Source organism: Geotrypetes seraphini, chromosome 3 (genome assembly GCF_902459505.1).
Source record: "Geotrypetes seraphini chromosome 3, aGeoSer1.1, whole genome shotgun sequence".
NCBI lineage: Eukaryota > Metazoa > Chordata > Amphibia > Gymnophiona > Dermophiidae > Geotrypetes > Geotrypetes seraphini.
Genome location: NC_047086.1, coordinates 59302435 through 59314611, shown reverse-complemented (window position 1 = coordinate 59314611; position 12177 = coordinate 59302435). Strand labels below are relative to the sequence as shown.

Sequence of the window (12177 nt, the reverse complement as noted above, 5' to 3'; positions counted from 1 at the left end):
TATATTTTTTCAAAAAGCAGCAGAGTGGGACTTAACTTAATCTGCACCTGCCGGCGTCAAGATCTTATAGAACAAAATGACTATTTTGTCAGTCCCCATCCCCATCGGGACCCGTTTCGCCTGATTCTGTGGCTTTATCAAGGGTCTGAAATATACTGGGGATATTGTCTGTGGGAAATCCCATTCTGCTGCTTTATGAAAAAAATAAAAAAATATAAAATAAGTTATTTATTAAAAACAAACAAACCCAAAAAAGAAAAATTTATTTATAAAAAGAAAAAGTTTGAGCAAGAAATAGCGAATTATCAGGAGGTTTTTTTACGAACGTAAATTATCCCTTGTGAATGGTTCACGGGGTTACTGAGACCCTTTTTCCTCTGATTTGATGATCTGTCTTTGGCTTTCATAAGAGATTCCATGATATTGATTATAAGTCATTATGTAATCTCTTTATCCTCTAGTTGTGAGTTATAGAGTTATCCATGTTTCTCATTTAAAGCCTTAAATCGAGAGGATTCAAGAGCTACCAGTACTTGTGTTAGCAATAAATTCTACATATTAATAAATTAGAATGGAGTCAACATGTTGTTCAGTGGTTAAATATAAAACAAAATTATATTATACTTATCTACAAGATAACCTTTTTTTTAGATTTTGCACACCACCTTGCCAAAGATCAATTAGCAAACGCTGATCTTACAAAATTTGCCATGTTTCATTTACTGTTTTAAAAACTATATTGTAATGAACACAGCAGCGAGCAATATTCCTAATGTATGAGTAACATTTAAGATACAAGTATATATGTAATTAGCTCAGTGGAGCTAAATCTACTTAATAAAATTACAGCTCCATAGTCTACATGAGGTTATTAAAACTCAAATTATGTAATTCAGGGCTATAACTATTTGGTGTATTATAAATATTTTCATTCTTATGGGGAAATGGGTATTTAGACAATGTGCAGACTACTTTCAGAACAAGCTAAAAAATAAATGCCCCGCATATTCTATTTCCCTTACAGATTTAGGGCTCCTTTTACAAAGGTGCGTTAGGGCCTTATAACGCGGAATAGTACGCGCTAAAATGCCGCTTGTGCTAGCTGCCACCGCCTCCTTTTAAGCAGGCAGTAATTTTTCAGCTAGCATGCACTAATCTTGTGCGCGCACTAAAAATGCTAGCGCACCTTAGTAAAAGGAGCCCTTAGATCCTCAGTTTGTTAGCGGTAACATACCAGTACATAGATACTGAGGCAATTTTTATGCTATAGAATTGTATGATTTTAAGTCAATATTTAAGAAATATGCTGGCTCTTAGGCCCAGATTCTATAAAAGTTTCCTAAAGTTTGGTGCCCAGATTGGTGTGCCAGCCGATCTAAGGTGCCTAATGTAATTATTTCAAAAGCTTAAAATCAACAATGAAAATGAACAATTAAAAAGCTCATACTTAGCCTAAATTAAAAATGAATGGGTGGTAGGTGACTTTCAGGTACATGACTAATCCAAGGAGCCAACCAGAAAGTGAGCATAGTTAGGGGTGAATCATTGGCGTGATTTGCATTTAGGTTCCTAAATTAGACACAGGCACCGATATTTAGGCCAAGAAACCCTGGCATAAATAGCAAGCACATAAAGTTAGATTTTAATCAATTTGTGTGTTTGTTATATCAAAGTCTTCAGCCCAATGAAAATTCTAAACTTTGACTGCTAAATGAGGGGGGGAATTAAATTCAGTTGGTGTAATCTGTTTCCTTATCTCCTTTCTTCCTTCCCCCTCCCCCTTTTTGGGGAGACACATTTATAAGGGGCTGCTGATTGCTCCTTCCCAGCGTTCCATTATGTATTCTATTGTCTTCATCGTCTTGTCTGTTTTCTATGACTTCATGTAATCCCCTTATTTTACATTGCTTAGAATTCATAAGTGATTAACCAAATTTTTTTATAAACTTGACACTTGTTTACTGTCACCGTAATCTAGTTCTATAAATGGCACATTGCAAGATTGACAAATGATGAGCACCATATTCCTTGGCACCTATGTTTCAAGCGCCTTTTATAAAGTCAGGGCCTCGTTACCTATTTGACAACTGCCCCATTAATATCCCCTGGTGCATTTCCAGCTAAGTTTGAGGAAATCATAGTCGCTCCAATACAGAATAATCAAACGGAATCCACAAATTTCACAAAGTGTAGGCTAATGGGTTTCCATCCCATTGTTTGTGAAGGTATTGGAAGGGCTGGTCACCTTGCAATTAGGGTACTACTTAGACATGCATATCATGGGTCATTGTACAGCACAGATGCAGTGCTTGCCTCTTTAATTGAACATGCTGATCCATTACTCAAGGGAAAAAGTTTTAGTACTTAAATTTGATCTCTCTGCTATGTTTGATATAATAGGCCAAGTTGTTCTAACACAAACTTTGGAACATCACATGAAAAAAAATATCAAGTTAGATTTCTATCTTCTTAACTTCTGGAAACTACATGGTTAGGTGAAAGATATTCTTTCCAATGGCTAGATTAACTCATGTGAGGACCCTTGGGGGGTCCTCTCTTTTTCTGATATTGTTCAGCACCTTCATACACTAATTAGGGAATCTGCTCAAAGAGAAAAAAGGTTGTCTATCTTATAGTTATGCAGATTATATCACAATCCTTATTTTCATAGACTCTAAGGGCTCCTTTTACAAAGCCACGCTAGGGCCTTAACACGTGGAATAGTGCGCGCTAAATTGCCACGCGCGCTAGCCGCTACCACCTCTTTTTGAGCAGGTGGTAGATTTCCGGCTAGCAAACGCTATAGCATGCGCTAATCTGGTGCGTGCATTAAAACCATTAGTGCGGCTTTGTAAAAGGAGCCCTAAATTAGAGGATGAACTTCTAGAATTTCAAGTTGTATTTTATTAAAAGAATCTTGGATGACTAAGGGGTCCTTTTTCTACGGCACGTTAGTGCATCTTAGTGAGCGCTAAAAATTAGTGCACACTAAATGTTAATGTGTGGCAACGCATCCATAGGATATAATGGATGCATTAACACCGTTAGCATTTAGCGCAAGCTAATTTTTAGCATGTGCTAAGACGCACTAGCGCACATTAGTAAAAGCACATCTAAGTATATGTTAAAATTGAATGCTAAAAAAACCTAACTTTCTATTCATTTCCATTTCTTTCCATTCATATTTATTTATAATAAGCTGAGTTGGAGTCATCCAACTGCATTTCTGCCAGTGGGGTATGCTGCTGTAATAGAAACATGATGGCAGATAAAGACCAAATGTCCCGTCTAGTCTGCCCATTCGCAGTAACCATTATCTCTTTCTCTCTCCAAGATATCCCACATGCCTATCCCAGGCACTTTTGAATTCAGACATAGTCTGTTTCTCCACCACATCTTCTAGGAGACTGTTCCATGCATTTGCCACCCTTTCTGTAAAAAAGTATTTCCTCAGATTACTCTGGAGCTTATCTTAAGAACATAAGCAATGCCTCCGCTGGGTCAGACCTGAGGTCCATCGTGCCCAGCAGTCCGCTCACACGGCAGCCTAACAGGTCTAGGACCTGTGCAGTAATCCTCTATCTATACCCCTTTATCCCCTTTTCCAACAGGAAATTGTCCAATCCTCTCTTGAACCCCAGTACTGTACTCTGCCCTATTACGCCCTCTGGAAATGCATTCCAGGTGTCCACCACACGTTGGGTGAAGAAAAACTTCCTAGCATTCATTTTGAATCTGTCCCCTTTCAACTTTTCCGAATGCCCTCTTGTTCTTTTATTTTCTGAAAGTTTGAAGAATCTGTCCCTCTCCACTCTCTCTATGCCCTTCATGATCTTGTAAGTCTCTATCATATCCCCTCTAAGTCTCCTCTTCTCCAGGGAAAAGAGTCCCAGTTTCTCCAAACTCTCAGCGTACCTTTTATCAAATGTGTCGCTCTCCTCTGAACCCTCTCAAGTATCGCCATATCCTTCTTAAGGTATGGCGACCAATATTGGACGCAATACTCCAGATGTGGACGCACCATCACCCCATACAACAGCAGGATAACTTCTTTCATTCTGGCTTTAATACCCTTCTTGATTATACGTAGCATTCTATTCGCTCTCTTAGTGGCCGCTGCGCACTGTGCCATCAGCTTCATTGTCATGCCCACCATTACCCCCAAGTCCCTTTCTTGGGTACTCTCCTTCAATAACATCCCTCCCATCGTATAGCTGTACCTCGTGTTTCTGCTTCCCACATATAGTACTTTACATTTCTCAACGTTACCAAAGTCTTATACAGGGGCATCAATATCTCCTTTTTCCTACTGGCCATATCTCTCCTTATGCAACATAGCATCCTTCTTGCTTTCGCCGTCACCTTTTCAACCTGTTTGGCCACCTTAAGATCATCACATACAATCACACCCAAGTCCCTCTCTTCTGTTGTGCACATAAGTCCTTCACCCCCTAAACTGTACCGTTCCCTCAGGTTTTTGCAGCCCAAATGCATTTCTCAGCATTAAATTTTAGCTGCCAAATTTCAGACCATTCTTCATGCTTCGCCAGGTATAGGCGGAATAGAAGTCACTAATGTAATTTGTGTGGAACACTGTCAAAGACTTTGCTAAAATCTAAATAAACCACATCTAGCGCACATCCTCTATCCAATTCTCTAGTCACCCTAGTTTTCAATCATTAGGGATAGGCAGGTTTCTTGTAGTCTTGTAGCGTTTTCTTGTCCCTCACCATTTAAAATATAATAGTGAAACAGCACCCCCAGTGACAGAACTGTAGGTGGAAGATTACTGTTCAGCTTAGAGCAGGGGTCTCAAAGTCCCTCCTTGAGGGCCGCAATCCAGTCGGGTTTTCAGGATTTACCCAATGAATATGCATGAGATCTATGTGCATGCACTGCTTTCAATGCATTTTCATTGGGGAAATCCTGAAAACTTGACTGGATTGCGGCCCTCAAGGAGGGACTTTGAGATCCCTGGCTTAGAGGAAACTGTCCATAACCCTCCTTGTAAAAAAAAAATATTTCCTGGTGTTACTCCTAATTTGCCTCCCGGCAACCTCATCTTTTAAATAACTAACCCAATGTTTGATAATTTATGTGAAACGCAAGATAAAAATTTTTTATAAACAATGTAATTTTTTATTAGAAAAATAAAATATATGGTTTAGTTTTCAAATAAATACCTACAAACTATAAATGGATAACTTATGCTTATAATATAGGATAACTTATGTATATGGATAACTTATGTATAGGTTTTCAACTATCCTAATTGCAAAATACAGAAATGCTGAAATGTATGCATATGTTTGCATGGAGAGCTTATCTGTATAAAGTTATTTATATCATTTAAATGGACAGACATGCATTTAGAGCTCCTTTTACTAAGGGCTCTTTTTACAAAGTTGTGCTAGCGTTTTTAGTGCATGCACCGGATTTGTGTGCGCTACTTGATAAACTACCGTCTGCTCAAGAGGAGAAGGTAACGGCTAGCTTGCAAGGCATTTTAGCGTGTACTATTCCGCGCATTAAGGCCCTAACTCACCTCTGTAAAAGGAGCCCTAAATGTTGGTAGAGGTTTCTACCATGGGCTGGTAAATTAGGTTTGAGGTTTATTAAAAATTTGATATACCGCCTTATCAAATATCAAAGCGGTTTTACATAGTATAAAAAATACATTAAAAACAGATTTCAAGCCACCACTCATTCAAAGCAAACGCTGATCGAGCGCTAAAGCTTTTTGGCTCTCGTCAGCTCAATATTTTTTGCTGTATATCTTCTTTGGAGATTGCGGTTTTCCGACTTCTCCTCTTTATCCGCAGCCAGCATGAAGCTTGTCAGATTTCTAATGAAATTGAGTCATGAGACTGTGACTGAGCTGAAGAATGGAACACAGGTCCATGGAACAATCAAAGGTGTGGATGTCAGCATGAATCCCCATCTTAAAGCTGTGAAAATGACCCTAAAGAATAGAGAACCTGTGCAGCTGGAAACCTTGAGCATTCGAGGAAATAACATTCGATACTTCATTCTACCATACAGCTTGCTTCTTGATACCCTGCTAGTTGATGTTGAGCCCAAAGTGAAATCCAAAAAGAGGGAAGCTGTTGCAGGGAGAGGAAGAGGCCGTGGCAGAGGAAGAGGAGGACCCCGGCAATAATTTTTCCTTCAACAGCACAGATGCCAAGACCAGAAGATATGGAATATTTTTTTGTACAGGTTTTGTTTTAGTTTTTAATAAGTATGAACAATAACAACAAAATAAACAGATTTCAATATAACGACAATCATACACACAGAAAACAATGACTTAGTGGTACAAAAGGTAACTGGGCAGAACTACAATATTTGGATTGAAAAGAATGGGGGAGGGGAAAAACAAGTGGAAGGGGTAGCAGCAGGCAAATCATCTGGAAAAACAAGGCTACTGGAAGGGTAAAAACTTCCATTACAGGTAAATGCCCAAACGCTATGAGCATTTAACTCACCGACCCATGGTAGAAAACTCTTAATACTGTTTAGGAAAACCCAACGTTAATTTTTATGGATAGCAGCTGAATATCAGTACAATGTTTAGTCCCTCATCGTGTTCTAATTTTAAAGGTTTTACATAGGCTAAATAGCAACTTATAGAACTAAAACTTTAACCAGTGATATATTTTTGAACAAAACATTGTACAGTTAACACCTATCTTTGAATGTCTATGTGGTTTCAAGTAACAACTTCTTATGTTTTGCACATTCTGATATATGAATGCATTTTATGATATCATGCATTTTAACATAAAAATAAAATCAGTGGAAAAAAAAAAGAACCAATTTCTTCACATATTTAGAAAAACTAGGCCATTCTTGATTATCAGTTTTCTCAGAAGCTTGGATCATTCAATCTTGGATGTTTGCCTCACAGTACACCCAAAGGTGTTTTTTAAGATAAAAGATAGGATGCTCACTGTTAAGCCTTAAGGCAATGGTATAGTACATTATAATCACTGTGGAATAGTGAATCGGGATCAATAAAGAACAGAATGCAAAGAAAAAAGAAGCTGCAACAATACCCAGTTGAATGTCAGGGTTTCCAACTTAAGACAAGTTTGATAAAGACATTCTTTAAAGTTAAAATGTACTCTTTTATCAAGAAAAAGAAATGTAGATTCTTCATACTGCAAGATTTCTGTTTTTAAAAAAATATTCACCCCCCTCTTTTACAAAGCTGCGCTAAGCTTTTTAGCATGTTATCCTATGGATGCGTTAGCAATTAGCGCACATGTTGATTTAGCGGGCGCTAAATCCATGCTAAAACACGTGGAGGGGCATAATCAAAAGGGACATCTAAGTCCATTTACGTCCATCTCACAAGTCGTCCAAAGTTAAAAAGAGCCTAATACACATTTTCGAAAGAGACGTCCAACTTTTTTTTACTTTCGAAAATCGTCTAATTATACGTCCTGCCGATCTGATTGTCCATCTTTATACCACATTTCCGTCCAACTTTCCGTCCAAGTCCAAAATGCCTAGAACAAGCCCTGTTGGACGTGGGAGGGGTCTGCAAAGTGATGGACTGCACACCCAGACATGCCACCTAAATAGTGGGGTACCTTACAGGGCACTCCTCACAAAAAGGGTGCCAAGGCTTCTCCTCACTACATCTCCCTTATAGGTGACAGTGAGCCCCCCCCAAAACCACCTCCAAAATGCCCTAGACCCACTTATCTACCACACCAATAGCCCTTATGGCTGCAGGAGCCACTTATATGCCAGTAAAAAAGGGTTTTGGGGGTGTATAGGGGAGTGCACATGTTTAAGTATCAATGCAGTGATTACAGGGGCTTATGGGCATGGGACCTCCTCTCCATGGGTCCCTAACCCACTCCCAAGACAACTTAAGCTGCCTCTGGGCTGGATGACTAGGCTTTCCTATGCCAGGCGGCCAGGTGATGATGGTCTGGAGGCTGAATTTTAAAGTTCTGAATAAAATTTTTATGGGGGTGGGGGGAGGTCAGTGATCACTGGGGTAGTGTGTGGGGGTCTGTGTTATGTGTTTGCAGTGTTTATCTGGTGACTTTAGGTGGGTTTTTGTGACTTAGACCATGTTTTACTTGGTCTAAGTCACAACGTCCAAGTTGTGGCTCTATTGTTAAAATTTCGGTTATCAGTTATACATGCTGTACGACTAAGTCTAAGCTGGCCCATGTCCCGCCTAACTCCCGCCCTCGACACGCCTCCCGAAACGCCCTGTTTAGCTTTGGACGTTGAGCGGCACTATGAAGGCCTAGGTCGTTTAGAAATATGTCCAAAACCCGTTTTTATTTTCGGCGCTTGGACATTTTTGAGAAATGTTCGTCCAAGTGCTGACTTAGGCCAGTTTTTGGATGTTTTTCTCTTTCGATTATGAGCCCCTTAGCGTGCCTTTGTAAAAGAGGGCCTCAATTTTAGTTTAAATTTGAACTTTGAAATGGTGAAAAATCATGTTAGGAAACTTACTGAGGCCAGCTGCTGTTCATTTAGGTGCTTTATTTATTTTAATGTCCATCAAGTGTACTGTATAGTCAATTGGAAGTCTATAAAATATATTTTCTATGAGACATCACAGTTATCTGCTTCTGTTGGTAGTAAGAGTTGCCTGTAGCTCCCAAGTTAGAGTTGAGACTTGAGTGCCACATATTTGAATAACTGGAGTGACCTATGCTGCTTCTTAACATTTTTTTTATATAAAGTAAAAAGTATTTATTTTCAAGTGAGTTTCAATTGACGTTCTCCCCACTATGTTGTAGACTGGAGTTAAAATATAGTTTTGCCATATTGAAATGATTTTGTTTGTGTTTATTAATAATATTTATTTTCCCTAATTTCAAAACATGTGATAATTCCTTGGATTGGATTGAAAATTGCAATAAAGAATAAAAAAATTATATCTGTATATAACAATTAAGGCCCCTTTTTATCAAGCCGTGTTAGGGTTTTTATCACCGGACGCTGTGGTTAAAGCTCCAACACTCATAGAATTCCTGTGAGTGTCAGAGTTTTTACCGCAACGGCTGGTGATTAAAAAAAAACAAAACCCTAATGCAGCTTGATAAAAGGGAACATAAAGAAGCAAATCTGCTTATTGTACATGTATGAATCACAAACCTGCAGAAGAGGAACTTGCAGTCAACCTCATGTTGCTCTATTCTGCTGCCCAAGAGCATGAGACCACTAACCTGCAGCCTAGTACATCTAGGGAACTGCCAGTATGATCCAAAAATAAATAATCTTGGGGGTCCCCTTTCTTCTTCTTTCTACCAGCAAACACTCCCCGAGCATAACTCTAGACCAGGGGTGTCAAAGTCCCTCCTCGAGTGCCGCAATCCAGTTGGGTTTTCAGGATTTTGCCAATGAATATGCATGAGATCTATTAGCATACAATGAAAGCAGTGCATGCAAATAGATCTCGTGCATATTCATTTAGGAAAACCTGACTGGAATGCGGCCCTCGAGGAGGGACTTTGACACCCCTACTCTAGACCCTTAGATTCTCCCTTCCCCTCCAAAGATACATTAGGTCTAAAATATCTACCCTAGCCCATTGCCCCCAGAAACCCACCTAACCCAATCATAGTACCATGGGATTACCACTAGGTGTCATGCCGCCATATAATGGTAAAAGTCACAAAACAAAAGCAGAACCCAACTGTTCCGCAGAAAGGGAATGGCAAGCAAAGGAAAACTGCTAAGATAATATTTGTGATGCTGAATTTTATTCCAACAGTAGAGCATATCACATCAAATTTATCCATAAGTGTGTTGAAAGGAGGGGACCCAACAAGGTCCATGTTTCGACTAAACCGTCTTCCTCAGGGGTCCTAAAATTTGAGGATACAATGATAAAAACCGAATGTGCATTAAAACAGACTGCTAGAAATCACTGGTGCTGAGATTAGTAAAAGGAGCCCTATGTCTGGACTGACTCCATCCTTTTTATATCTTTTTTTTAAGGTGCGGCCTCCAGAATTGTACACAATATTCTAAATGAGGTCTTGCCAAAGTCTTATTTAGGGGCATCAATATCTCCTGCTCAGTTAAATGCCACTGTCAGCAACCGGAACGCAGAGCTCAATTTATGCAGGCAGAAGTTCATCCTCCCTGGTTAAATCATTTTGAATATCAGACCCCAGTCTTACTAAACAGCAGACAAAAATAAATATTGGTCCACTATTTTTGTAAGGACAGGAAGCCACAATTTTACCCCGGGAAATAATTGTTTTTCCTATTCCTCATCAGCGATTTTCCAAGTGTATATTTCTTATTTTAAACAGTATAATTCATTGCTGATGGAATCCCGGTGCTATTCAAACTTTTATTATCTTTCTCATAGGTATATAAATTGTAATTTATACTGCATAAAAATGTTGTGGTTAGTTCATTCCTCCATTTATTGTTGCATCTGAATATAATGCATCCTAGAGGTTTGTCATAATAGATCTCTGCCTTCCAGAGGGCTTCTTATCCACCAAAGAGATATTGAAAATGAAAATGGTTCTTATTTGTGTCACTACTAATTATTGTTAAATAAGAATTTGGATATTTATTTCAATAGTCTATTATTACTTCAATAAAGTAAATCCCCATTTGTAATGCTCAGGTGTAGATCTGAGAGAAAAAAAAAATCACCATAGTAGTTTCAGTTTATAAATTGACTTACTAAAGTCTAGAATTTGATTTTAGACATAACTTATAGAGACAGTTTGCAAGCTTTATTTTTTATTTTTTTAAAGCAAGTGATAAGACTTAGGCTGAGTTTTACTAAACCATGGAAGAGCTTTTTACTGCGGATCAGCAAGGTAAATTATTCGATGCTCATAGGAATTTAATGAGCGTCGGAGGATTTACCTTGCAGGCTCATGGTAAGAAGCTTTTCCACGGTTTAGTAAAATGAGCCCTTACATGGTAACAAAGAAACAGACAATGACAATGGTCATTATTTATTTAATTTTCTATACTGTTCTCCCAGGGGAGCTCAGGATGGTTTACATGAATTTATTCAGGTACTCTCCTGATGGGCTCTCCTCCCCTCTCTCCTGATGGGCTCACAATCTATCTAATATACCTAGGGCAATGGGGGGGATTAAGTGACTTGCCCAGGGTCACAAGGAGCAGTGTGGGTTTGAACCTACAACCTCAGGGTGCTGAGGCTGTAGCTTTAACCACTACGCCACACTCTCCCCCATCTTGTCTACCCAATACCTTTCCTGATGCAATGCAAAAGACTCAAATACCCGTATATAATATGCAAATTGCATTGATTGAAAGCACAGAAAGGCGATGCATCAAATCCCATCCCATTTCCCTTTCCTGATGCTTCACTCTTTGCAAAACTTTACAAGTCCCCCAAGAACCCACTTCGGTTTTCCAGTGGCCCTATTTTCTCACCAAGGTCCAAGTCCCACCCTCCACCCATCCTTATTTCCTCATCCCCAGCATCGTAAGTAGTAAGTGTGGGGCTGGAGTATTCTTTGGTCTCAATCATAATTTTATAATTCAACTCTTTACAAATTGTGATTGGGCTGCTAAATAAGGAAAGGGGTGCTTGTTAGAATTTGGAGAATTTTGAAAGAACGGGGGCATCAGTGGATATGGGGATAGCCAAGCTGCTTAGAAACATTCCTTTAAAAATAGCAGGCCTGATCTGGGGTTTGCTGTCTTTGCAAGCATAAACATGTAAAATCCCTAGCTGTGGTACTGCAAAAATTGACCGTACTGTGGATTATTGGATCCCGTGGTAAATATTCCTGCAGTAGAATCGTTTATAAATGGGCTGTTTAGCCATGGGTTAGTAAATAGGTTAGCAAACAGGTCCAGAATACAGAAGATAAAGACTTTTTTTTTTTAGATAGATTCCCCCCCCCCCCCCCCCCCAGCATGCTTCCCATACTGCTAACATTCTCTAGGTAACTTTCTGTTCTGAGTCATTAAAAAAGGTATGGTGGACCATTTTGCAATGTGCAAAGGCTGCTATAGTCTAAGGCAGGGGTGTCAAAGTTCCTCCTCGAAGGCCGCAATCCAGTCGGGTTTTCATGATTTCCCCAATGAATATGCATGAGATCTATTTGCATGCACTGCTTTCATTGTATGCTAATAGATCTCATGCATATTCAATGGGGAAATCCTGAAAACCCGACTGATTTGCGGCCCTTG

At 39.3% G+C, this 12177-nt stretch overlaps 1 protein-coding gene and 1 long non-coding RNA gene across 3 annotated transcripts in view; both read left to right on the top strand.

Annotated features, from left to right (window-relative positions):
- Positions 1 to 12177, top strand: part of LOC117357938 — a 215929-nt gene that overhangs the window by 42527 nt on the left and 161225 nt on the right. The gene's annotated exons all lie outside the window — the stretch shown is intronic.
- LOC117357937 (small nuclear ribonucleoprotein Sm D1-like) lies at positions 5828 to 6160 on the top strand. Of its 2 annotated transcripts, XM_033939219.1 has the most exons (2): positions 5828 to 5915; positions 6039 to 6160. In XM_033939219.1, exons 1-2 carry the CDS (start codon positions 5828 to 5830, stop codon positions 6158 to 6160), a joined length of 210 nt encoding a protein of 69 aa, XP_033795110.1. The 2 variants fall into 2 exon arrangements, with proteins under 2 accessions (XP_033795110.1, XP_033795109.1); XM_033939218.1 differs by having other exon boundaries at positions 5828 to 6160.

Bases quoted from the DNA above. Each gene is read 5' to 3' on its own strand.
- LOC117357937 (XM_033939218.1), top strand. From the start codon at position 5,828: ATGAAGCTTGTCAGATTTCTAATGAAATTGAGTCATGAGACTGTGACT.